This window comes from Propithecus coquereli, unplaced genomic scaffold, assembly GCF_000956105.1.
Source record: "Propithecus coquereli isolate 6110/MARCELLA unplaced genomic scaffold, Pcoq_1.0 Scaffold15, whole genome shotgun sequence".
In the NCBI taxonomy this organism is placed as follows: Eukaryota; Metazoa; Chordata; class Mammalia; order Primates; family Indriidae; genus Propithecus; species Propithecus coquereli.
In genome coordinates this window covers 4,570,377-4,597,304 of record NW_012139413.1, presented here as the reverse complement: position 1 = coordinate 4,597,304, position 26,928 = coordinate 4,570,377, and the positions used below count along the sequence as shown (strand labels likewise).

Here is a 26,928-nt window from a genome sequence, read left to right as displayed (position 1 = left end):
CTGCTCCCATTGTCCTTCTTGGTAGAACAAAGGCATGGAAACCACAGGTTGCTGAGGCCAAGCATTTATCGATAGGTTCCAATCAATATTCAGCCACTGCTATGAAGATTACACTTGGACTCTTTGGTCATGACAGCCCCACTCCTCCCTCACCTTGCTCCTCCTCCTGCAATGTATAACTAGGCTCAGGCAGAGTGTGACACAGGCAGGGACTGGTCAGGTGCATGTGCCACACTTGTTACAGGACCTGGAATTAAGAGGAAGACTCCCAACCCATAAAATGACAGAAGACAAGGTAAAGCAGTATTGTGTTTGTTCTGAATCTGGCTTTGAGGAAATAGGGGAATACATTCAAGTCATATAGAGGATTTGGGGGATGCTAGGTGTAGCCACCACAGATCAAAATTACCTCTCTTTACTTGGCCAACTGATAGTTCATTTAGCTGCTTAAAAAACTGCTTCTTATTCAGTATTTGGGGTTTTAAGGATTTTTGCTGTTTTCTGCCTAGTCTTCAAAATTTTTTTCAAGTGGTTCTGCATAACCATATTACCGAAGAAATGTGCCCCTCCACCAAAAAAAAAAAAGGCAGATTAACCTGAATTTAATCATGAAAACTGATCTGAAATCTTCCAAAATGTCAATGTAGGAAAGACAAAAGAGATAGAAGGGCTGTTTTGGATTGAAAAAAACTAAGAGCTGACAACCAAATGCAACAAGTGATTTTAGATTGTGAAAGGAAGAAGAAAACAGCTATAAGGAACAATATGGGGACAGTTGGGAAATTTTAAATATGGGCTGTATCTCAGATAATATTAGTGTATCAATGTTACATTCTTGGCTATAATAATGGCATTGTAATTATGTAGGAGGATGTCTTTGTTCTTTGTGAGTATATGCTTAAGTATTTAGGATTGAAATGACACAAATATCTGCAGCTCATTTTAAAATGTTTTGGCCAACACACACACAAACACACACACACACACACACAAACACACACACACACACACACACACACACACACACACACACATACGTACACAGTGAAAGTTAAACAAATGTGGTGAATGTTAACCATTGGTGAATAAAGGTGAATGTTATGGAATGTTCACTATACCATTTGGACTTCATTCTAGATATGAACTTTACAAAATAAAAACTTAAAAATAAAAAAGGGTCTAGTGCTATTGTTCCCTTATAAGATTTCCCTAAACAAACTCACTCACCCCCACCCACACAATAATACAAACTGATCAACATGTGCCCCTATTACAGTGTCACCTTTAAGTTCTGATCTGGAAAAACTCACCCTCCTGAACATCCCTCATGTCATTAGGTGGCACGGTCAAGAGCACTGGCTCTGGAGTCAGTCAGAGGTTGGTCCGGGTTCTAGTAATGTCAGTTACCTGCTGTAAGATTTGGGTTAAGTTATTTAACTGAGCTTTGGGTTTTCTCTATTAAGAGAAAATAAGATTGGGATATAATATGGGATATTTAGGGATTATACTAGCACTTTAGGTTTTGGGATAATTAAAAGAAAAAATATTAAAGAGGCTTAGATGACAAACATTTTAATGTAAATAGTTATATGTTTATATAATGTGCAAAGAATAACTAGCAAGTCATGATTTCATTAATATTATATATATTATAGCCCATTAATATTAAAGCTAAAGTAGTTAGAACCTTAAAGATAATATAAATATTAAGTTAATAGCTATACAGATGGTATAGATAGCTATATAGATTTGGCAAAATTCATGCAGCTAATATTCCAATAACTAAAGTTTGGAAGATACTGAAAAAAGGAAGATAATGTGCTTAACACAGTGCCTGGCAGATAGCAGATGCCCAAGCTTCATTTATAACTATCATCAAATTCTCTTAGTGGCTTTAGAAATTGTGTTGTAGGACTTTTCTTGAGAACCAAGGAATTGCCTCATATTAAATCCCAAAAAGAATGAAAACTGATGTAAAGCACAATGTTTTTCAACTTTGTGAATCTACCCAGACTTTGAAAGAAGTAGGATAAGCAAGGGACTGAGGGTCAAGAAACCTGAGTTATCTCCCTAGGTATATCAATCATGCCCACAGAACTCAGGCAAACAACTTGGCCTATGGAACTGCACTTTCTACAACTGAAGAACAGAGGAATTAGACAAGAACCCATTGCTTTCTAAAGTCTCTTTCAACTTGAAAATTCTGTGGCTCAAGAAGCCCCTGGCCTTTTCCAAAGTTGGGTGCAAGATCACCTTTGGCTTGGTTTTTGGAGGCATGTAGTTTAAAGGAAAGGATATGAGCTTCTCCTCCCTACCTGGTAGTTGCTGGAAAATCTGCTCTTTTGTTTAGCACTTGGGCTTAAGAACATTAGCTCTGGGTTCCCATACTAGAGTATCTGTTATTTACTAGCTGTATGGTGTTAGGCATGACCCTTAATCCTCTCTGAGCCCTGATTTCCTCACCTGTAAAATAGGAATAATTTAATGTACTTTGTAGTATGTTGTGAAGATTATTGGTGAGTATGAAAAGTTGACACGTGGTTGTTTGGCAAAAGCAACGAATGAGATGATAATGATGTGATTAAAGATGCATTTGTTCCATAGCCCTCTCACTATTTATAGAATGACCGCATTATTTATCCTATTTAGTTTTTATGATAATCCTATACATTAACTGCTTTTATACCCATTTTATAGGCAAAGAAACTTAGGCTCAGGGATATTATGGCCTGTCTGGAACGCTTTTCTATGTTTTCTGATTCCCACATCTACTTGTTTTTTTTTAATAGACCCCATATGACTTGTAAGCCACAAATAAACAAAACATTTTGTTCAACCATTTGCTTATTCTACCCTTCTACATTTATCCAACAGCATATTTTATATTAGACACAGAATCTAGTTTCTCTAACTTAAAATTATAAAGCTCTAAATGGAGACAGATTTTTTAAAAGTGCAAGCTTAATGCCTTGTAGCCTGTGAAGAAGTTAAAAGGCTTGAAGATCTGCCACTTAATAAGCATGTAGCCCTCAATGTGAAAAGATAATAATAATTCTTACCTACAGGGTTGCTGAGAGAACAGGCAAATCATTTAGAACCACAGAGCCTGGACAGAATAAGATCCTCTCCAAATTCTTGCTATTTTCATTAGATCTCATGTCCTTCTCCTTGTGTCAAACCTCTTGGACATTAGAGTGGATGGATGAAGGTCGATAGGGCTTATTGAGACTTAACTGTTTCAGAAATTTCCCTTCTCAGAACAAAACTTCTCCAACCAAGTCTAGAGCCAAGTCACATAGAAAACTGACTATAAATGTTACTTCTTTGAATTTCGCAACACTAGAGAAAGAAACGATGGGGAGCAAGGAGCCAGTTTAACATGATGTTCAGAGAGGGAAATTAAACCTGAAAATAAGGGGTAAATAAAAAGCAAGCAAAAAGGAAGCACAATCAAACAGTATTAGAGACTTTTTGATATTTAAGATGACTGCATTAATTGGAAATTCTCAGGAATTCAAGTGACCTGCTAAAAATGGATGCAATTGCTCCTCACCTGACCAGCCGGCTGAAATTCTATCCTGGGGAGTCAAAGTAGGGAACTGCAGGCCCTGGGGTGGCAGGACCACAGCCAACTCCAAAAAAGAAACCAGGAACACCAGAGGAAAAGAATAAGACTTCTAAACATTTAAAAATTCTCCTATATCCTTCATAGTTGCTATTTTTAATTATTCTCATAACATGAGAAATTGATCTAGAATTTCTATAGTAAGGACTTAGAACAATCTGATTGGAAAGGAATAGGATGGGACATCGAGTATCTTTAAACATTAACTTTTATGTTTGTCAAAGTAACATAGGAACAGATAACACAGTTGTGACTTAGACTGTGAATCTGGGGTGACAGGGGAGGGCTGATGCAGATTATGGGGGAGTAAACCTGCTGCAGCCACCACCACCCCAGACTTCCGTTTCTGTGGCACCCCGACTCACCATTGGCATGGTCACTGGTTGGACTCTTAAGAAGAAAGAAACTCCACGCTTATGTGGCCGAGGAAGAGGGAAAGAGCCAGCAGAAAGCAGAAGCCCAGGCATGGAGTGGCAGGTGGCAGTCACTAAGAAACCAAGTGCTTGGAGACTCTGTCATAGAAGAAAAGAGGATTCAGGGATGAGCCTGGGCAAGTATTTCATGGCCCTGGGCTTGTGGTGGGAAGACCCTGAGAATCCTCTTTAGCTTAGCCACAGATGAGCAGTTGAACAGCCTTGGCCCTTTTGGACTTTTGCTCACAGACCTCACAAAAGACCTATGAGTAGGTGAGAGGGAGAGGATTTGTGTGGTAGTTAGTGGGAAAACACACTTGAGATTGGTGGGCATTGGGAGCTTTGGCTTCAAAAACATCACAATTGGCAAATTCTATAAACATGTGCACTCTGAGATTTTTTTTTTTAATTTATAAAGATTATGACCCCAGATTTTCATTATGTGCTTGACTTTTGGATGTCTGTTTCTGACCAATGAGGGATGCAAAATAACCAAGAAGTTAAAAGCATAAGCTCTGGATCCAAGTCATTATTCTATAACTTGCTAGCTGTGAGATGTTAACCTAATCTAGCTATCTGTAAAATGGGGACACTAATGGTGCTGCCAGGGGGTGTATGGTAGGCAGGATAATTGGCCTCCAAAAATGTCCACAGCCTCATCACCAGAACGTGTGAATATATTAACTTATATAGCAAAGGACTTTGCAGATGGGATTACTGTTACAGATCCTAAGATGAGGAGATTTTCCTGGGATATCCAGATGGGTCAAATCTAATCCCATGAAGTCTCAAAAGGGAAGACTTTCCCCAGCTGTTGTCAGTGTCAGAGAGATGCAGTGTGAGAAGGACTTGGGCTGCCCTTGCTGGCTACAAAGATAAAGGAAAGGCACCAAGGGATGTGGTGGCCTCGAGAGCTGGGAATGGCCCTTAGTTTGCAGCCAGGACAAACACGCAGACCTTGATCCTACAACCATAAGGAAGTGAATTCTATCATCAACCTGAATTTTCTCCAACAGCCTCCAGAAAGGAACGCAGCCTGCCAACACCTTGATTTTAGTCCAGTGAGACTCCTATCAGACTTCTGACCTACAGAACTTTAAGATAAATAAATCTGTGCTGTTTAAGCCACTAAGTTGGTGGTAATTTGTAATGGCAGAAACAGAAAACTAACACAAGAAGCAAATGAGACAATCCACCTACAGCAGTGACAGGAATGCAGTAAGCATAGACAGTCAGTGTTAGGCTTTGGGGCTGCCTTTGCATCGTGCCTCACATCAGATTGTCCAGATTATAGTGAGGGAGGTATGAGGGAAAGGAGTTAAAGCACTCCCCAGGCACCCTTCCCTCCTCTCACTGCTGATGAAATAGGCTGAAAATCAGTTGCAAATAGGATGAAAATCCCTGTCCTTGGAAACAGCTTGAGAGGAAAAAGGATTTGAGGAGAAACCACCAACCAAATAAATGGGCCCTGTCTTAGCCTTGGCTATCTAAGCCTCAGTGTGGGGAGGCTGATGAATGGCTCTCACATTCTCCAATGAACACCTGCCTGCCAGGAGCACAGGGCATACTGCGAATGGACATCGCAGGGAAAAAACCAGCCCATGGAGCCTGTGAGAAGTCCAAGCTGCAGCCTGGCAGGATTGATGAGTAACTGAAATTGCCTGGTGCTTCCCAGCTCTGTGTTTCTCCCCCACAGGTCACTGGGATCTTGATTTTCGCTGTCTTCACTGCAGCACTGGGCTCCTTCCAGTTTGGATATGACATTGGTGTGATCAATGCACCTCAACAGGCAAGTGAAACATGTACAAGTTCTCTTTTTGGCAAGTTCTGTCAGTGATAGATATCATACGTTCCTCATACACAGAGATAAAGTGTGTCCATGTGGGAGACACGAGGTGATCCTGGCCTGCCAGGTATGATATGCAGGTTCCAAAGCTATAACTTGGCCTTGACTCCTCAGTTAACAATCGCAGAAAAAAAAAGAGGCAACATAATTCTTAATCTCTGACTCTGCTGTGGCTGAGCTCACAGAAAACTCCAGTCAGAATAGCACGTGCCCAAGGATGTTTTTTAAGGGGGGAAAAAAAAGCTTATTGCAGCAGTTTTCATTCAGAGCTCTCAGCCATACATGAATAAAAAGTGCCAGAGAATAAGACGAAACAATAGAAGGATATGTTTCACTCAGTGTATATTTATTGAGCACCTACTTATTTGCATCAGATGCTTTAACCTATGCTCTCCACAACTGGATCCTCCCAACCACATTATTATGCTCATTTCCAGCCCAGATTAAAACCTTTAGGAGCCCTAACGCTAAAAGAGATTAGAGTTCTTCCCCCACTATTCCTGTCTCCAACAGATGATCCAAAGTAAAACAATGCAAAACTTTAAAATAATAGTCAAGAAGTCCAACAAAGTTTGGATTTTCTTCATGATGACTATTTGGATGGGCATTTTTTTTTCCTTTTTTTGAGATAGTGTTTTGCTCTGTCACCCAGGCTGGCATGCAGTGGCACGATCATAGCTCACTGCAGCCTCAAATTCCTGGGCTTAAGCAATCCTCCTGCCTCAGCCTCCCGAGTAGCTGGGACCACAGACACATGCCACCACACCTGCCTAATTTTTTAATTTTTTGTAGAGGTGGTATCTTGCTATGTTGCCCAGGCCGGTCCTCAACTCCTGGCCTAAAGCAATCCTCCTGCCTCGGCCTCCCAAAGTGCTGGTATTACAGGTGTGAGTCACCACACCAGGCCCTGGGTGGGTATTTTTTAATATCAAATAATTTCAACATTTTTTATTATTTATTTTGTGCATCCCTGCTCTGGTATCCAGTGAACAGACAGCAGAGCTGTGTTGTTGTTCTCAGATCCCACAGCCTGTAAGTGGGATTTCATTCTCCTCTGCTCTAGCTCAGGAGGTCAGGTCATTGAGGGCAGGATTGATATCTTGCTCCTCTTCCTATCACCAGTGCCAAGCACAGCAGTCGGCAACAAGAAAGTACTCAATAAAGCGTTTAATGAATGAAGGGGTTGGCAGGGGGCGTGGGGAGAGAGAGAGAAGGAATCTGGGGAAGGGGTGGCACAAAGTGAAGTTACAACAATTTGTTGGGTGCCTTCTATAAATCCATCATATTTCCTTTGCTTCTTTTTCAACATTGGGCTCCAAGGAAAATGCAAGATAATGCAGGGTGTAAATGTGTGAAATGTGTGCTGGCCACAATCCGTCACCCGAAAAGGGCTGCTTCCTAGGCTAAAAGATGTGCCCCAATTAGGTGCCACACATCATCACGAGTGTGGCAGGACTTGCCATGGTTGGGACGTCCCGGCAATAATGCTGGGGGGTCAGGAGACCAGGGTCACATCTTTTTTGTGTGGGTGATGACAACAAATGCCAATTTAGCAGGAATTGAGTTCAACACCACCATGACTTGGAATTGATAGAGCCCCTTCTCTTTTTGTGGAAGACCTTTTCACATCCTTATTTGAACATCCTCTCCAGTCTTAGAGGGAAACTTAGGCTAAGATCTCCCCTTCTTCAGTCCAAGTCCCAGAGCCAGAGCTGCGAACCGGGATCCCTGTACTCGCATCCAGGTTAGTGCCCTCTCCATAGTCCCTTCCTGTGTGATTAAAGAGCTGCTTAAACATCATTAGATAAGAATGATCATTTAGGCCCTTTATTTTTTTATCAGCTGAATGACATTTGAAGTTATTTTAAGGTATTTTCAACTCACAGTTTCTTATGGTTATGAAAATTACACATGGTTATTGTGGAAAATATTAGAAAAAAATTATTCTACCACAAGGAGCAAACTGCTGAGAATATTTTGTATATTTCCATCTAGACTTTCTCTATGCATATTGTCCATATAGGGTGGTCTTCTAATGAAGTAAATGTCTTTATCAGACTTCTTTTATAAGAGGATATTCAATTCTCCTTCTCACTCAGCTGATGTTACCCAACAGGACTTTGCCCATAGGTGGTAACCAAGAGCAGCAGCTGCATTCCAGGTCCTTGCAGAGAGTACCCTCCCAGGTCACTGATGCTGAGTAGTGATCAAAGCATCATTGAGAGGAATGACATGGGAGGACGATGGCCTGGAGAATGTGCTTTTACTCGATTATACTTTGGTATGACATTTGCCTCTACTGAAGTACATCATAAACTATAGCTCTGTGAAATTTAGTTTGATTGTTATTCATTCTGTTACACACTGAACTCTATGAAGACCCACAGGAGAAGCTTCTGTCAGGTCTCAATACCTTCCCAAGGGCCATTTTATCTTTGGAATTCATCAATCCTATACCTATTTTTTTCCTCTCTTTGCACTAGCTGCTAGGAAATTTATTGGTAAATGTATAGCTCACATCTGGCAAGGATACAACATCTAGTATTTGTATTTTGTAAACTGACTTTATTTTTGACCCTCATCTTTCCTAACCTTTTTTTATATCCACTTTGATGTTTCTATTAAAATATTTATGCAAGTCAATATAATATAAACCCTGCTGTGCAGAAGGAACACTGGTATGAAAATGTATCTTTTTAACCTGCAGAATATTTTCAGTTTCAATAGTTGCCAACATTTAAAACTTAAAAAATTTTACAGAAAAACCAAGATTCCTGGCTTCTATTAAAATATTAAAGGTCAGTGCAGATGTCTTCTTTATACAATGTCTTTTGTTCCTTTGGGTAGATGCCCAGTAATGGGATTGCTGGGTCAAATGGTAGTTCTACTTGTATCTCTTTGAGGTGTCTCCATATTGCTTTCCACAGAGGTTGCACTAGTTTGCAGTCCCACCAGCAGTGTGGATGTGGAAACAACCCAAGCGTCCATCAATACACGAGTGGATTAATAAAATGTGGTGTATGTAAACCATGGCGTACTATTCAGCTATAAGAAACAATGGTGATAAAGCACCTCTTGTATTGTCCTGGACAGAGCTGGAACCCATTCTACTAAGTGAATTATCCCAAGAATGGAAAAATAAGCACCACGTGTACTCACCATCAAATTGGTTTTAACTGATCAACACCTAAGTGCACCATAGGAATAACATTCATTGGGTGTCAACAGATGGGAAGAAGGAGGAGGGGATGGGTATATACATACACAATGAGTGCAATGAGCACTGTCTGGGGGATGGACACACTTGAAGCTCTGACTGGGGTCGGGGAAGGGCAATATACGTAACCTAAACATTTGTACCCCCATAATATGCTGAAATAAAAAATAAAAAATAAAATAAAAATAAAAAAAAATATTACAGGTCATCCAACACCAGTCTTGCACTTGCAGCTTCCTCTGTTAGGTGGGGTAAATGCTCTCCAGTCCCACAATCCTGACCACTTCCTATTATATCCCCAATAATAGAGAATATATTTCAGTCCTCTAGTCATCAAGGTGCTCCATGCTTCCTTCATTTATTTGTTCCTGCCTGGTTCCTGCTGGCAATGGAATTTGTGACCTCTGTTTTATAGGATATGATCAACTATAAATAAATCTATCCATGTTTGTATGTGTATAGCACACATAATTGGGATGGTCCTATTTAAACACCTAACAAACATTTTAAAAGAAAAACAAAAATATATAGAATGTTTGAAATAATAAAGCTATTTCTCTTTATTTCCTCAGATAATAATATCCCATTATAGACATGTTTTGGGTATTCCACTGGATGACCGAAAGGCTATCAACAACTATGCCGTCAACAGTACAGATGAACTGCCCACGATCCCATACCCAGCGAACCCAACACCAAACCCTGGGGCTGAGGAAGAGACTGTGGCATCTGCTAACCTAATCACCATGCTCTGGTCTCTGTCTGTATCCAGCTTCGCAGTTGGTGGAATGATTGCATCATTCTTTGGTGGGTGGCTTGGGGACATATTTGGAAGGTAGGCAAATTTCATAAATAAGCATAAACATAGAAATGTTAATGTTCTGGTTTTGTTTAGAAAAACATTACCCTTTCTGAATAGTTTTAGAGTTGTTTTTTGATTCATGACCCTATGAGCCAGGTCAGTGTTAGATCAAATCAATGGAAAAAGCTGTTGCAACAATCTGGTTAATCATTCAGGCATTTACAGCGAAACTGAGTTTGTGTATATTTCTAGATAATTGCTTTGATCCTCTGATTCTGTAAGTTATAAAACATATTAGAAAACTACTGCACAAATGGTTAACTCAAGGAGTCAGCAGAAGAGTCTAGATTGAAATTTTTAACCTGGGAGTTCAGTGTTTGCTTCATCAAATCGCTCCATTTCTCAGATATCCAGTTTTTCATTTTTAAATTAGAATTTGGCATTTGGATCAGTCAAGTCCAAAGGTTCAGTCAATATCCCCAACTCCCAGTTGCCCAGTGTACTTGGCATGGGGCTTCTAGTAGCTGCTACTACTTCTATCTCAAACCCTGAACCAAAGAGGAAGCAAGAGCTATCTCTATTTCTCAACTCTGGTTTCTGTTAGTGTTTTGGATTGAAAACATCAGTGGAACTCCTTTACCCTCAAATTTTACTTAGCCATGCCGTATACTAAAGGTGTTGAGATTTCCTACCCTACATAGAAAGAAAATAGTTAGAAAATAAAATGATTATTTCTTTAGGTTTATTTTCTGCTCTTTGAGCCAAGCTATTACGTATTAATTGCCGTTCTCCTCATGATAAAAGTAATATATGCCAAATGAGAAAAATTTAAAAAATGAAAATATCTTTAAAGATATAAACAATATAGGAAACTAACTTAATAATTTTGGATTATAATTTATCCAGTTTTTCTAATTCCTATTATGAATTATAACTTTAAGCTCTAGTTATCAAAATTCTGGTAACTTCCTCTTATCCTGGAGCTTTTATATGACTGTGAGAAGTTTTCTTAACCAAAGGGTATCATAGTAGCTCAAGTTTTATTATTATTCTTATTTGAAAAGGAGTTTCCTTCATCATATAAGAAAGTGGTCAATTTCTTACATTTTTATCAACTTACTGATGTTTAGTTGAACTTTAAATCAGAATCTGTAAAATATAGAATAAATTGAATTTCATCATTTAAAAAATTTAAAAATCATTTCAATTAGTACCAAATTGGTTTAAGTAGTAAATGGAGAATTTTCTAGGTTAATGATTTCTAAAGTAAATCAAACAAAATTAAATTAAATTTTAAAATATGAATAAATCAATTATTTCAGCAGCTACTGATATTTTATACTACTTCTCATTCCTAAAGAAAAGATTTAAACCCTTGTTGCTCCTCATTTAGAGATGAGATTCTGACAGGTCCAATGACTAACACTAAAGCATTTAATTAGTGTCTAGTATTGGAGCCAGGATGTATATCCTCTGAAGTCTTAGGATTTAGCCTCAACAATGGCCATACCCCAAAACAATGTCAAATGACCATGTATCAAATGACCAATGGTGAGCAAAAAGTGAGGTTTCTTCTAACTCTCAGTAGAAAAGTGATCCTCGTTGGGAAACAGCCATAAAATTCATAATTTCAACTTCAAAATTAAGATAAAAGAGCTCAGTGTCTTCCATAAAATTATTTCTGTAGGGACACTCATTGGGAAATGACATGATTTTCCTTATTACCAGTGTCATTTCTTCACTAGTTAAAAGTAAATAAATAAAAATATATTCCTTCCATTATTGCTTTAAAAATTTATTTTCATTGCAGTTGCATAATAGTTATAGATGTCTCTGGCCACCATTGTATAGTTTGGGGTCCATTTTTCTAAGCTGTGTATTTATAATTTAATTATAGGCATGTGTGGGGAAGACCATGGTTTATGCACTCCACACTACCATGAGTAAAGGGAACTATACATAGCTTGCCTTTGGGCGCATGCATTCTTTTCTATCAAAAATGGAGCTCATTAAAATGAAGCATTAACCTTTGGTTTCACACAGATCAAGTCCCAGCTCTGTCACTTAATAGCTGTATGAAAATGAGCAGATTACTTAGGTTCTCTAAGAGGTTCTTCTCCCATGCACTGCAGGAAAAAAATAATAGGCCAGGCACACTGGCTCATGCCTGGAAGTCCCAGCTACTTTGGAAGCTGAGGCAGGAGGATCACCTGTGCCCAGGAGATCAAGGTTATAATGAGCTATGATGGTGCAACTGCACTCCAGCCTGGGTGCAGAGCAAGACTCTGTCTCAAAAAAAAAAAAAACCCAAAAAAACAAAAACCTACCTCACTATCTCATGGCATTATTGTGAGGATTAAATGAGAACAAATACAAAGAGTTTAGCACAATGCCTAGCATATATTAAGCAGGCAGCAAATGCAGTCTTATTTTGATTATGATGATGATGACGATGATAATGACCATGACAATGTTGAAGCCTATGCTATCGGAAGTATTTAGAACCAGATTTAAAGAAATATACTTAGAGTTAAAATTCTTTCTTCCTGATTCAACTACTTCATATTTTTTTATTATTTATTTGCAGCCATTTCTCACATCTAAACAGAAGTTAAAATAATTTAGGTTGTATAAAGTGCTCCAGTATCCATTGCTGGTGGTAGAGAAAAGGAACTTTAGGGCAATCTGGCATCAAAAGTCCTTTCAGGCTATTTCTTTTATGACTTTTTATCTTTTTCCCCCTAATAAAAGGGACTATTAGCTAGCTGGTAATAACTTTTTAAGGTAAATTATTGAACTTGCCTGCCCTCTGTCCCTGTGTAGATGAAAAGCATTTCACAGTAGTCTGAGGAGAGAAAGACCCCTTAGCCGTCTTTCTACTCTGCAGCTCTGAGGCCAGCCAGCTCTAAGTCACCGTTTCTCCTGCCTTTAGGCAGTTAATGATTTCCTTACGTTAGAGTCCTATTGCTGCTGTAATGAATCACCAATGCAGTGCCTTAAGACATCACAAATGTATTTTCTTACAGTTTTGAAGGTCAGAAGTCCAAAATCAGTTTCAGTTGGCTAAAGTCAAGATGTCAACAGGGCTGGTTCCTTCTGGAGGCTCTGAGAGAAGAATTCGTTTCTTGCCCCTTTCCAGCATGCAGTGGTCACCTATAGTGCTTGGCTTGTGGCCCCTTCCTACATCTTTGAAGCAAATCACTCCAAACTCTACTTCTGTCATCACATCACCTCCTCTTGTGCTTTACTCTTACAAGGACACTTGTGATTGTATCATTGGGTTCCCTTGGATAATCCAAAATAATCTCCCCATCTCAAGGTCCTTAATCACATCTGCAATATCTGTTTTGCCATATAAGGTAACATTGACAGGGTGTGAGTATTAGGATATGGACTCTTGTAGGGACATTATTCACAGCCTATCACATGGCTGTTGGGCAATCACTGCAGTATGAGGTCATATAGTTTTACTCTCCAGAAAGAAAAATCTGTTTAGTGTTAAAGATACTTGCTTAGAAAAAGCCTATCTGTCAAAGTTTGAAACACTGAAATAGAATATAACAAGGTGTTTATATTTCTGTGTAGCACAAACATTTCCTCATCTGTCCACTCAGATTTTTTTATTGCCCTTATTATCTGCTTAACTTTGAAGAAGGTTTTTCTGTATTGTACTTTCTCATTAAATATGAATGAAAGTATCAGATACCTGCAAATGTCAATTTTCATGTGATAAATTTTGAAAATGATGTTTTTATTGCTACTGTCAACTTTATTATGTATTTTACATTGGTTGACATTATAGATTCTGGAAATATGCTGGTTTACAGTGTTAAGGATAATTATAATTTCTCTATCATAAGGCTTAAAACAAAACTATATTTTACTTTCAAATAACTTATAAAATTTAATTTGGAAAGCTCCTTTCCTATCTATATCAACTACCACTGAAAGGAAAAACAAAGAGAGGAAAAAAAAAGGGAGAAACAAGTTGTAGGTTACAACTACAGAATTAAATCTAGCTATCACCAGATAATTATTCTTTAAAACAATCAACTTGAAGAAAATTTAGTTAACTCTTTGAAAAACTGTTTAAAGTATTATCCTAAATCAAACTAGTCATCACTGTGATTAAATAATCTCTACCAAAACATGGAGATCAGGTGGATGCAACCTAGGTTCTTTCATCATAAATACTGCTTATTGTTAATACTTTAGTCCATAGATGAATCAAAGTAGCAATCTTGGTTCAAAATTCCCCAACTAGCTCTTTTGTGTGCATGTGTGTGTGTCTGTGTGAGAGAAAGAAATAGAGAGAGAGAGAGAGAGAGAGAGAGAGAGAGAGAGAGAGAGAGAGAGAGAGAGGGTCTCACTCTGTTGCCCAGGCTGATCTCAAACTCCTGGGCTCCTCCCACCTCAGCCTCCTGAGTAGTTGGGACTACAAGTACATGCCACCACACCTGACTTCCCAACCAGCTTGCTTATGTAGCAAAATTAAAATAATTGCTCTTAGGTAAAAATCTCAACATGCTCTGAAAGTAAATAATTTTATGAAGTTTTGCTGCTAAATTTATAATTCTTAATTTTTAAAATTTCAGAATCAAGGCTATGTTGATAGCAAACAGTTTGTCGTTAGTTGGAGCTCTCTTGATGGGGTTTTCGAAATTGGGACCATCTCATATACTTATAATTGCAGGAAGAGGCATATCAGGACTCTACTGTGGTAAGTCACACACACATACACACACCTCTTCGTCTGAAAATTACTCTAAAGGCAGATGTGGTAACATGCACGGATATTTTTGAGCCTAGGGTGACATCACAGAGGGAAAGGTAATAGCATAATGTTGAAATCCTGAGTCAGGAAAGTTTGGTACCAGTAAATAGGAATTATGCTATCTAGGTTCTTGTTCATTGCAATGACATCATTTCTAGTTATATGATCTCAAATTATTTAACTCTGTTTATTATCTCAGACAAATTTTTAACACTGACTCTCAGTTTCTTCCTCTAATAAACTAAGTGGATAATAATATCTACCTGATAGGGTGCTTGTGAGAGAATACATATAAAATGTTCAGTGGAGACTCTGACATCTAGCAAGTTGCCGACAAATGCCAGCTGTTGTTCTTACACCTGTGGTGCAGTAGACAGTGGAAGACTGCCACCCCCAGACCCCTAACTCTGCCCTTATGGCCTACCTGGCTGCTTATGCCTCCATCTCTCATATCTTCACACCCTGAACCCAGCTCTTGGACTACATCCTCCAGCCCTGTGGAGAATGGCTGAGTGAAGCATTAAAGTGGTGGTGTCCATGGGAAGAAGGAACCAGACAGAAGCAGCTAGAAGAGTGTGGAATGGTGGAGGAACGCTCCTCCCGTGAACTTGATACTGCACAGTGGGAATCGCTAGTTCTTGGAGACAGCTTTTCAAACTTTCAGAGGCAACTAATTAGCAGAGGTCTGAACAGGGAGGATCACTCAACCTCTAAAACAAATGGCCAAATTGTTAACTACTGCCAATGAAGCCCTGATTCTGATGGTGCTGTGCTGAGGTTTAAGCCCATTTTCACAAACTGTAGTTGCCTTGCAAAGCACCAACATCCACTGGGGATGGGGAAGGAACGGTGAGGGCACAGGATTTGTGTGCGAAGTATTTTCAACACTTTTACCTGCAGAAAAGACTTTAATTCCATGCGTCTTCAATGATGAGTTGAAGCAAAAGTCTAAAATACTCACAAGGTAATAGTTCAATTAAATCTCCTTTCATTATTTTCAATGTTAATACAAATAACTGAAGGTCAGGGTAGTTTTATTGAGGTGAAGAGTCAGCCCACACATGGAAAGAGCTTTGGATTTAGAGTGAATCAATTCTAGCACTGTCTTTGCATGGTCTTAAATATTAAATGGGAGCTTCAGTTCTTTCTTCTGTAAAACACAGATAATAAGACTATAAAAGAAGTCCAAATTATAATTCTTCTTTCTTTTCTCTCCATTTGAAAAAATACAGTGTGAAAAAAAATCACAAAATATTTTTGTCACAGGCATTCTTAGCAGTCAGGTAAAAACTTCCCATTCCCTACTGCACTTCTACTTCATCCATCCTCTCCTGCCCTGACTGTCCAGTCTCACTGCAAACCAGCACAGAGAAAAAAAACAGCTCCACCAGTGGTAGTGGAGGGAGTAAAGAGACACAGACTGTTTAGCTCAAAGGTAAAATAAATGTGAATTTATTTTCACAAATGTGAAATATAAACATATTCACAATATAAACATATTGTCAAACAACCTATTAATGTAACTAATATAACCAAGTAACTAGTACCTCTCTAACCATCTTCCAAAATTATGTCTGGCCCTATCATGAGCATTAAAGTTGCTAAAATTATAGTAAATATAAAAAATTAAAAATTTTAGTAAATATAAAAATTATAGTAAATATAATTTGTCTTCAGATTCATGTTACCTCAGACCTGTGAGCTTATCTGCATTATTCTGTTCTTAAGGTATAGTGTTAGGCATTACTGAAAGATAGTACAACTTAGAATAGGACCTAATAAATGGTTTTTTTCTTATTTAAGATCAACAGGCCTCACATTAGAGTTACCTGTAAAATTCAGCAGAAATACAGATGCCATATCAACCATGTAAATGTTCATTTGAGATACTAAGAACAATTTGAAGCATTAAAAAATATATATATTGAAAACAATTGCCAAAGACATTTTTTTACACAAAGACCATCCATTTCCTTTTGATAAGCAGGTAGTCTCTACAAGGAAGCCTCTGACAAATCATATTTTCAAATTCTTAAGAAAATGCCAAACATTGAATTCAGCGTTGCCTATTAATAATCTCTGACCTTATAATGCAATCAGCAAATGGCTGGACACTCCATTTCCAACATGACTGATTTACATGCACAGTTAAGAAAGCTTCAGAAGGCAGAATGGCCTAATGCTTTTCAATTTTTTTATATTCCTTTAAGCACCAAAAGTCGTTCTTCAAATAAAATCTTCTCTGATGCCTAGTATTTGGATACAATAAAGAAGTTAGGTTTCTTTGGCTGGATTAACTGGGGGAAGAGTCCTTGAGTTCATTAACCTCTTCCACATCTCTACACTCCCCACCCTATCACCACCTTAACAGTGATCTTGATGACCCCACTTTGTGGAAATTCAGATGGGGCATGTAGTTTTCATGCTAATGCTCTATGGCACTGTAATCTTGGGCAAGTCATTTCTCACTTCTATCAAGAGGTTGACCCAGATATGTTCTAATTTCCTTTAATCTCATGAGCCTACATGAAGGATATTATAAAAATATTTTTCATTTTCTTTTCTGAAGACAACCTAAGGGCCTATGATATAAACTAAATATTAACATAGATTTTTTTTAACTAAATGAGACAATGCGATGAAGAATTGCCAAATACATGACTAAGCATTTCTTTCTATGCCTATTTCTGGCTACAACTTCATTTGGGGTCATATCAACAAATATCCTTTGCATAAACTGTGTGTCTATGGTTAGGTACAAGGGCTCTTTCTTCCAGTGAACTCAGGAAGGACTTCAGTCAGGATAGCGACTGTATAAACCAAATTATTGTTATTGAGATAGTCCTGGCAACACTTTAACATTTATGTTCATATTTCATGCAGGGCTAATTTCAGGCCTGGTTCCAATGTATATTGGTGAAATTGCTCCAATCCCTCTCAGGGGCGCTCTTGGTACTCTTCACCAGCTGGCCGTTGTCACAGGCATTCTTAGTAGTCAGGTAAAAACTTCCCATTCCCTACTGCACTTCTACTTCATCCATCCTCTACTGCCCTGACCGTCCACTCATTGTAGAACAGCACAGAGGAAAAAAACAGTTCCACCAGTGGTAGTGGAGGGCGTATTGAGACATAGACTGTTTAGCTCAAAGGCAAATTATTACCACTCCTCACTTTTCCCCTTAGAATTGTTGGTGGGATCAGCACTGAAGGTGACCCGGCAAGTCAGGTCCCACAATCCATAGTATTCTAGAATTAAATTATTCTGTTTAGATTTCAAGAAATAGGAAACTTCAAGTTTTTGACTGCTTGCGTTTCCTTTGTTTTGAGCATCTTATCTGGGAATATAATATGTAAATGATTACCACAGGAGCTCTTGTTCAGCTGGCTCTATCCTTCCCTTCTACCCTGCGGTCTCGCAGGAAGACCTTGGACCCCATGCCTAGGACAATCCAGAGGGTAGTGTGTAAACTACTGACACAGGGATCACAAAACTATTAAATAGTTCTCATCAGAGTAACTGCTCTGTCTATAAAACCCCACTCTATTTAAGTTCTGGGTAATCTAAAAAGGAGTTTTCAAGCAAAAGTCCAAAGTTATGCATGATTTTAATACAGTATTCCATCTGGTTGCCTGGAGACTACAGCCATGTGTGTATCCAATCTTTTTAAAAAAAAGTTTGGCTGATTCCCATCCTAACTGTTTGATAAGAGTTAATGAAAGCAAACCTAGGTGAATTCTTTGTAAAACAAATAATCCGTAATTTAGTTAAGGTGTGACACAATAGTAATAGTTTTCATCTTGTGCTTACTTGAACCAAAGTTGTCAGGGATTACTACTAAATAGCTGATGTACTTTTTCATAAAATCATTGTAGAAGGTAGATTCAAAATGTTGTGCAGTTGGTAGCTTCTCCCCTGCCTTTTCAGATTGCTGGCCTTGACTTTATCCTGGGCAGTCATGATCTGTGGCACATCCTTCTTGGTCTGTCTGCTGTGCGAGCCATCCTCCAGTCTCTGCTACTCTTCTTCTGTCCAGAAAGTCCCCGATATCTTTACATCAAGTTGGATGAGGAAGTTAAAGCAAAGAAAAGTAAGTCTGTGTGGTTTTCCTTTCTTCCTATTGTTTTGTCATTTTCAGCTAAAGCAAAACAATGTTCCTAAATGGTTGCTTGTGAAATTAGTACCAGTACCTTCCAAATGAAGTCATGTAAGAAAAATGTGTAAAATCATTTTAACAAGGCTGGCACATGCCATTTTCCACCCATAAGCTCACTCAAGCCCAAACCAGAAACCCACATGCAGGCTATTAGACTAAACCAGGAGTTTCTAAAAGATCCTTCCGGCAATATACTTCCGGCATTATGATAATGAAGATCATAGTTTTCTTTGTCATGAGATGAAGCCAAATGTTCTGCTTTTTTAAAAAATCAAAGACCAGAATTTAATTTAACAAAAAAGAATTTCCAACATCTATGCTATTAAGTAATGGAAAGGAGCATGCAGAAATGTAGCTCTTTCATTAACATAAAAAAATAAATTATTTTTGTTTTGACCTGAGTTGTTTCAACCTGATCGTTTTGGGTCACAGGCTTGAAAAGACTCAGAGGATATGATGATGTCACCAAAGACATTAATGAGATGAGGAAAGAAAGGGAAGAAACGTCAAGTGAGCAGAAAGTCTCCATAATTCAGCTCTTCACCAGTTCCAGCTACCGACAGCCTATTTTAGTGGCATTGATGCTGCACGTGGCTCAGCAATTTTCTGGAATCAATGGGGTAAGTTTAAGAACACCCTCTAACTCTTAGGAGCAAAGTGAATTAGGATAGGGAGGGCAAGAGGTATAAATTTAAATAGCTAATAAACATTTTAAAATGTTGTCGTCACATGTCTTGCTACAACCAACATATATTGAGTCAGCAGTAATTTTCTTTTTTTGTGTTTTGCTTCAACATCTTTCTAACATTAGTTTGCAATTTTTAAAAATGTCAGCAATCAATGGTACTATATGTCCATTAAGATGAAGGTAAAAGGCAAAAGGCATAATTAATACAAGGAGGAAAAAGGAGAATAAAATAATTATATCCTCCCCAAACAAACTAAATTGCAAGAGGCTTCTAGAGTTGAGCATTGAGTAGCCTAGACAAAAAGGAGCCCAGGGTTCCCTTTCTCTATTTTAAAGGAAGTACTTCAGATAGCCAAGTACAAAGAAAAGTTTTCTGCCTTCCAAGAAACCTTCACTTCATTTAGGGAGACAGCACACAAAATAAACAGTAAAGTGAAATGGCATGATGTTGGTGAGTAAGGGTAGTAGATAAGACATGATAGAAAAACATACTGAGTCTTAAATTTGCTAGCTTTTAGATTTTGAATTGAAACCCCTGCATCATGAAGACTAAAATGGTTCTACTGGCAATTAGCTACCAGAAGAAAAAATTAAGCATTTGTTTAAGAAACTATATTTTTAAAAAATCACTTATCCCCTTTCATTGCTGTTAAAAATGTAAATTGGGCTTCTTCTATCCCAAATCCACAAGGGATACTTTGGGGGTGCTTGATGGATGGACAGACACTTGGGAGAGGCAAAGAAAGTACTTCCCATCAGTTAAAGCAAAATGAGCTCCACAAGCTCTGCTGTGGTCTTTGTCCTCCTCTGGGAGGTTGCTGACATTCATTTTTACTAATACTCTGCATATCTTTGCAGCTCAGAGACCAAATTCATATCCCCTGTCTCAGCTCTACCTATATATCCAATGGCACAATACTTAATCTCTCTAAACCTCTCTGCTTCCCCTTCTATCTCAGTGCCTGTCTTAAAGAGGCATCCGCGAAATGTTGAATGTGAGGCTATTGGGCAGCCTAAAAATGGTAGGATAGTGTGTAGTGTGCTGTCAGCCACTACTCACTGAACATAGTCTGCACAGTCCTCCTACATTAATCCCGTCTGTGGGAAGAGGTGCCAGCAACAGGACACATCCAGTGGGGAAGGAATGACAGAGGATTATAGATGACAAAATGACCTGAGAGACTATTATAAATATATAAACATAGCTAAATTTAAAAAGCTGACTTGTGATGTGCGTGTGAGCCATATTTCTCTATCTCTGCTGAGACCAATGGAAATTTTTGGATTAAAGGCAATAGCACCCAGAACTCTTATACATGCTGGTGATACTATAAAATTGTCATAACTTCTTCAGAAAACTGGCAATTATCTATGAAAGCTGAGCATATGCATACCCTACAGCCCAGCAATTCTATTCCCAGGTACAAATACATACATACTTCACTAAAAGGACTGTACTAAAATGTTCATAGCAACACTATCCAAAGCAGCCACCTGCCATAAATACCCATCAATAGTAGAATAGGTAACTAAATTGTGGTATATTAATACAACAAAATATGATATAGTAATGATAATGAACCATCTACAAATACACACAATGAGGATGATTCTTACAGAGGTAATGTTGAACAAAAGAAGCTAGGCACAAAATGATACAGAGTATATGGTTCCATTTACATCAAGTACAAGAGTAGGCAAAATTTGCCTATGATGTCAGAAGTTAGAAGAGTGGTTTCTTTGGAACAAAAGGCAGAGGGACATATAGGGGGGTTCTGGAGGGCTGGAAATGATTTAATTCTTGATCTGGGGTGCTGGTTAAACAGGCTTGCTCAGTTTGTGAAAATTAATTGAGCTTTATACTTACTATATGTGTATGTATGTTATATTTTAACAAAAAGTTTAAAAAGATTTTTTTAAAATAAAGAAAATGCAGTAGCAGAGTTTTCGGCTAAATATAAAGTAATCAGAGACTTTAAACACTAAAGGAAGATGGTGGGTTTTCCTTCTCTGGAAGGAGAGGGTGGAGAAAATCTTTGGGAAGTTCTAGGGACCATACATAGCCCCATAGAAAAAACTAAAAATAAACAACCTAAAATATTTCCAGTTTTAAAGACATCAGTGCCAGGCTTCTTGATTAAGGCCAAATTGTTTTTACTTTGCAGATCTTTTACTACTCAACCAGCATTTTTCAGAAGGCTGGAATCAGCCAACCTGTTTACGCAACCATTGGAGTTGGTGTCGTCAACACTGTTTTCACTGCTGTCTCTGTAAGTAAATATCATAGACAAATACACTGCTTGTTCCTTGGTCCAGAAATGGGGGACAAAATTTGTAATCTAAAAGTGATCAATGACTTATTGTCCACCTGCTCTAGATGTGTAGAACGAAGTGGATCATGGGAAGAATCCTATCTGAATAAGCCAACCACTGCCTTGAAATTAGGCATAACAGAGAAGGGGATCACTGGCTTTCTCCATTGCTGAAATGCCATTTAGTCACTTATTTGTGAATTAATGACTTACTTGGGGGCACAGAGGACTTCCTCCTTGTACAAATCTCTGTACTTAAACCCACTGGGATTAGCTAACAGCTTGTCATTTCTATCAATATTGGACAGTCTGCATAGGTTCCTTTCTTCCTATGGTTGAAATTTTTTTTTTTTTATCCTGGTATCTTGGGTAAAACACCTTAGAAAAAAAGTCCTCTCTAACAGACATTTAAGCCCCTAAGCAAAGGTAAATAGACTCAGTAAATTCCTCTGATGTTAGGCCATTGGGCAGAGCTTCCAGATAGTTCCCAATGATGTGGCTTTTGGTGATGCTCGAGAGTATGCATGGTATTCTGAGAGGATGGGGTAGAAGTGGTATAGAACTAGAAATGTTCCATTTTTTTTCAACAAAAGGAAACGGGGATATACTCTTCTTAAAAGCAAATACCTTATATAAGGAATGATTCAATATCTTGACAACAATAATGTTTAATATAATAATTTAAGAAATAAACAACAAAAACTTTCTAACTAATGTAATTCACTCTAAAATAAGGGTAATTGAGATTATTTTTATCTTTGGCTACAGGATGTTCAAAAGGCTTGTGCTTTACAATTTTGGTCTCAATATTATACTCAACATATTTTAGTTACTTGTTTTTCATTTTCTACACATGGACTCTTGCCTATTACCTTAGGATGATCAATAAATTACAGCCTGGCTGCCTAGATCAAAAGACAGGTTTATCCGGAGCACATTAAACAGTGCTGGACCTTGGAAAGAGCAGGAAGAACAGATAACAACAGAACACCAGTGGTTCTGTAGACATGCCTTTGGAGATAACGCCTGTTCAAACCAAAAGGCCACTCAAAATCAATCAAGACCTGTTTCTGAAATGCAATCCAAGAGACTATTCACCCTTTTGTCTCCTGAAATATTTTTCACAAATCCTAATTCAACATATTTTTATAATATAGAGATTATTATTAAAACATTTTGTGCATAATAGGGTTTGCTATGTAAAGCATCAAGTTGTCAAAATTGAGTAGCCCAAATTCTGAGAAAAATCTAAAGAGAAAGTTTCTGCAGAATTTCCTTTTTGTACCCTGCCCCCAACACCACTGGTGTGGGAAGAGATGTTTTATTTAAGACAGTGTCTTAATTATTTTCAATATACCTTTTTCAGAGTTCATCCTTTCATTCTGTGAAAGTTTTTGAAAAGATGAGTGACATAATTTAAAAAATCAGTCCTAGTCATTAATTGAGCCTCCAGAACTACAGATAACATTTAAAATGTTTAATTATATTTATTTTTGAAAAACTGCTTTAAAGTTCAAAAAGTACAAAAAGGATAATCCCTCAGTCACCCAGTTTCTCTCCCCAAAATTAACCAATGTTACCAAATTCTGTGTGTCCTTTCAAATAAAAATATGCAAATAGGAATATGAACTGAATATATTAATGTTTCACCAACTTGGAAGGAATATCAATCTGTTTTCTCTGAATGAGTGTTTGGGAAAAGAGAGAGACTTTCCCAACTCCACATTGAATTATATTCCATACTCCGAGTTCTCTTCTATGCTAATGGGCTGGTAAGAAGAGAGGCCACAATCTTGAGAGAAAAAACAAAACAGGAAGAAATGTGAGGGATCTGGGAGAGACGCAGCGGCTACCAAACTCCAACAAGGCATCCAGGACGTGAGTGACGCACACTGGGACGAAGGTGAGGGTTATAGCTGGGCAGACATCTCCAACCACTGACCATGTGTCACGCTTGTCACACTCATCCTGAGTGCACATCCAGCCTCAGGGAGAGAGGAGAGTCTGACTCAATTTTCAAGACATGCAGTTTTAGAGTTTATTATCCAATTAATAACAATTTTTCAGAAACAGAGTAAGAGCCTTTATTCCTGAAGAAATGCTTCTGTTTTTTTGGTAGCTTGATATAGTGTCATCAAGCAAGTTTTGAAAGTCATAATTAAAAAGTCAAAATATAGAGAGAAATTTTATGAACTTGAAAAAGGTTTATTTTTTCCTACTTCCTTCTCAATAATTAAATGTGTGTTCTTTGCTTATCATCCTATCTGAAGTGATGTGAAACTCTAATATGAACATGCCTCTCGGATGAAAGAGGCTTTCACTGAGGTGAAAAGAAATGTTTCTCAGATACATTCAGAGCCAGAGCTCACTATACTATAGACACTGGATTGCTGTTGATTGCCTGATAGATTGGTAAGTCTAGCCAATTTACTGACCAAGGTGAGAAATTATGACTGGTAGGTATTTTGGGAGTGGTGGGGAGGAGGAGTGACTCACTAGCCTTGGCAGTATTCCAAGCATCAGGCAAGAGTCTATTCAACAAGCTCTGGTTTGGGCTAGTTGTAAACCTTCACTGTTAATGCAAAGGTCCACAGAACTAAAGAAATCAATGACATACCTCCTCAATTAGGATAAGAGAGCATTTTAACCCTTTGCTTTAAAGTCTTATCTTTTTGAATAAATAGTTCACTCACTCCCAGCACCAGGTACATTTAAACATATCAGAAAAATGCAGACTTGACTATTTGGATACAATGATCAAATTCCACATGTTGCCAGGTGAGTGATCATAACAGGAATTGATGAAGCAGTGGGAAAGCTGGACGAGAGTAGTTGACACCTGAACAGTTGTATTGTTTCAGGTGTCAGTAGTGCACAAACCTTTGTAATTATAACCGAGGATAATTATCAGAAAAGAAATTAATGTCATTTTTTTAGTGTAGAACCTTCACATTTTAAATGTATGGGAAATCTGTTGGGAGAAATCCAAGATGTACAGTCTCTGAATATTGTACCCAAAGTGATAATCCTGGAGTGGTGGTAGCACTATGGTCTACCTCTAGAATGGCCTATTCAAACCAAGGTGACTAAATCAAGCAGCCCATCTGTGACTAGAGTCACTCCCCACCTCAGTGTTACACTTGTAAAATGGAATAATAGAATTGCCTCCTACCTGTTGTAACTTCTTCGGTAGTAAAAACGATTTAAGTAAAAAGTCAGTATTTTGTGACTCATAAAACTGAGATAATATTCTTTAAAACTCTCCTAGGTGTTCCTTGTGGAGAAGGCAGGGCGACGCTCCCTGTTCCTAATTGGAATGAGTGGCATGTTTTTCTGTGCCATCTTCATGTCGGTGGGACTTGTGCTCCAGGTAACTTTGGTGCCTGCACTGAGATTTTGGGTTACCATATGACAGCACCTCTGTGCTCCAGGTTAAAGTGATTTTATGTCAAAAAACATTTGAGATTGACTGATGCAATAAAGCTAGAGGAAGAGCATATAATACAAAGGAGAAATATAAAGGAAAGAGGGACTAGTTTCTTGGGTTTAAAGACAGAATATCAGCATGTAAATTGTGCTTGTTATCCAGGAAGGCAGCGTAGCACATGGTTAGAGCACAGGCTCTGGAGTCAGCCCCAACTGGGTTCTGATGCTGGCTCTGCCGCTTGGCTGCCTGTGTGACCTTGGGTAAATACCTGAACCTCTCCTTCCCAGGATCCTCACCTACTACTTCACAGGACTCATGCGTCTTGTCTAGCAACCTCGGGATGAGTAAGAGCAAGGTCACTGGATCCTTGCCTTGCCTCACCCCTTCACAGGAAAGCAGTGACTAAGGGTCATACGAAGTCCTAATCCAGGGGATTTCCTATAACATGGCTCAAAAGATTTAAGCATGATATAAGACTAGAATAATTTGTACTTGATGGAACTAAACACATTAGAAAGGGAGCTATGCCCACCTATGAACTCAGTGAGAGGGCTACTTAGCTAAAGAAATAAGCAGACAATGACCTAAGCACCACTTTTGCTTTTGTTTTGTATTTTCCTCAGGATAAGTTCGCTTGGATGAGTTATGTGAGCATGGTAGCCATCTTCCTCTTTGTCAGTTTCTTTGAAATTGGGCCAGGTCCAATCCCCTGGTTCATGGTGGCTGAGTTTTTCAGTCAAGGACCACGCCCTGCTGCTTTGGCAATAGCTGCGTTCAGCAACTGGGCCTGCAATTTCATTGTAGCTCTGTGTTTCCAGTACATTGCGGTAAGCAGCCTGATATTATACAAATTTACTGAACAGAAGATAGGGTCAAACAGCTGTTGGAACTCTTGTGTTTGTTCTCTCTGCAGGACTTCTGTGGGCCTTATGTGTTTTTCCTCTTTGCTGGAGTGCTCCTGGCCTTCACCCTGTTCACATTTTTTAAAGTTCCAGAAACCAAAGGAAAGTCTTTTGAGGAAATTGCTGCAGAATTCCAGAAAAAGAGTGGCTCAGCCAAAAAACCAAAAGCTGCTGTGGAAATGAAATTCCTTGGAACTGCAGAGACTGTGTAAATATAAACTGCTTTTGACATGAACAGAAACAGTAAGGGAACTGTGTGTTTTTGCACACACATCTTGAACTATTGTTTTATTTTTTAAAGAGCTTTTATGGGCTCTGATCAGAAATGTCATCAAATATTACCAAAGAAAGTATTTTTTTAAAAGTTAAAGAATCTATTTTTGATGGTAAGACTCTATAATTAAGTAAACCAAAAAGGCTAGCTCGTTTTGTTACGCTAAAGGGCCAGTGGCTGGGTGCGGTGGCTCACATCTATAATCTTAGCACTCTGGGAGGCCGAGGCGGGAGGATCCCTTGAGGCCAGATATTCAAAATTAGCCTGAGCAAGAGTGAGACCCCATCTCTACCAAAAACAGAAAAATTAGCTGGGCGTGGTGACCTGTGCCTGTAGTCCCAGCTACTCGGGAGGCTGAGGCCAGGAGATCTGCTTGAGCCCAGGAGACTGAGGTTGCAGTGAGCTATAATCACGCCACTGTACTCCAGCCTGGGTGACAGAGTGAGACCCTGTCTCAAAAAAAAAAAAAAAAAAAGTATATTCTAATATTCCCA

General features: G+C 38.5%; 1 protein-coding gene across 1 annotated transcript; it reads left to right on the top strand.

The window, feature by feature from the left end:
* The first annotated feature begins 204 nt into the window (after positions 1 to 204).
* On the top strand, positions 205 to 26,659 carry SLC2A2 (solute carrier family 2 (facilitated glucose transporter), member 2). The gene is made up of 11 exons (XM_012640231.1): positions 205 to 295; positions 5,735 to 5,827; positions 9,674 to 9,936; positions 14,499 to 14,623; positions 17,561 to 17,676; positions 18,603 to 18,765; positions 19,264 to 19,451; positions 21,685 to 21,789; positions 25,100 to 25,201; positions 25,882 to 26,085; positions 26,172 to 26,659. Exons 1-11 carry the CDS (start codon positions 281 to 283, stop codon positions 26,370 to 26,372), a joined length of 1,575 nt encoding a protein of 524 aa, XP_012495685.1. The 5' UTR covers positions 205 to 280; the 3' UTR covers positions 26,373 to 26,659.
* Positions 26,660 to 26,928: the final 269 nt, after the last annotated feature.

Excerpts from the sequence above, each read along its gene's own strand:
- SLC2A2 (XM_012640231.1), top strand. Across the intron at positions 25,202-25,881 it reads CGGTGGGACTTGTGCTCCAG|GATAAGTTCGCTTGGATGAG; the intron begins GTAACTTTGGTG and ends TATTTTCCTCAG. Across the intron at positions 26,086-26,171 it reads TGTGTTTCCAGTACATTGCG|GACTTCTGTGGGCCTTATGT; the intron begins GTAAGCAGCCTG and ends TTCTCTCTGCAG.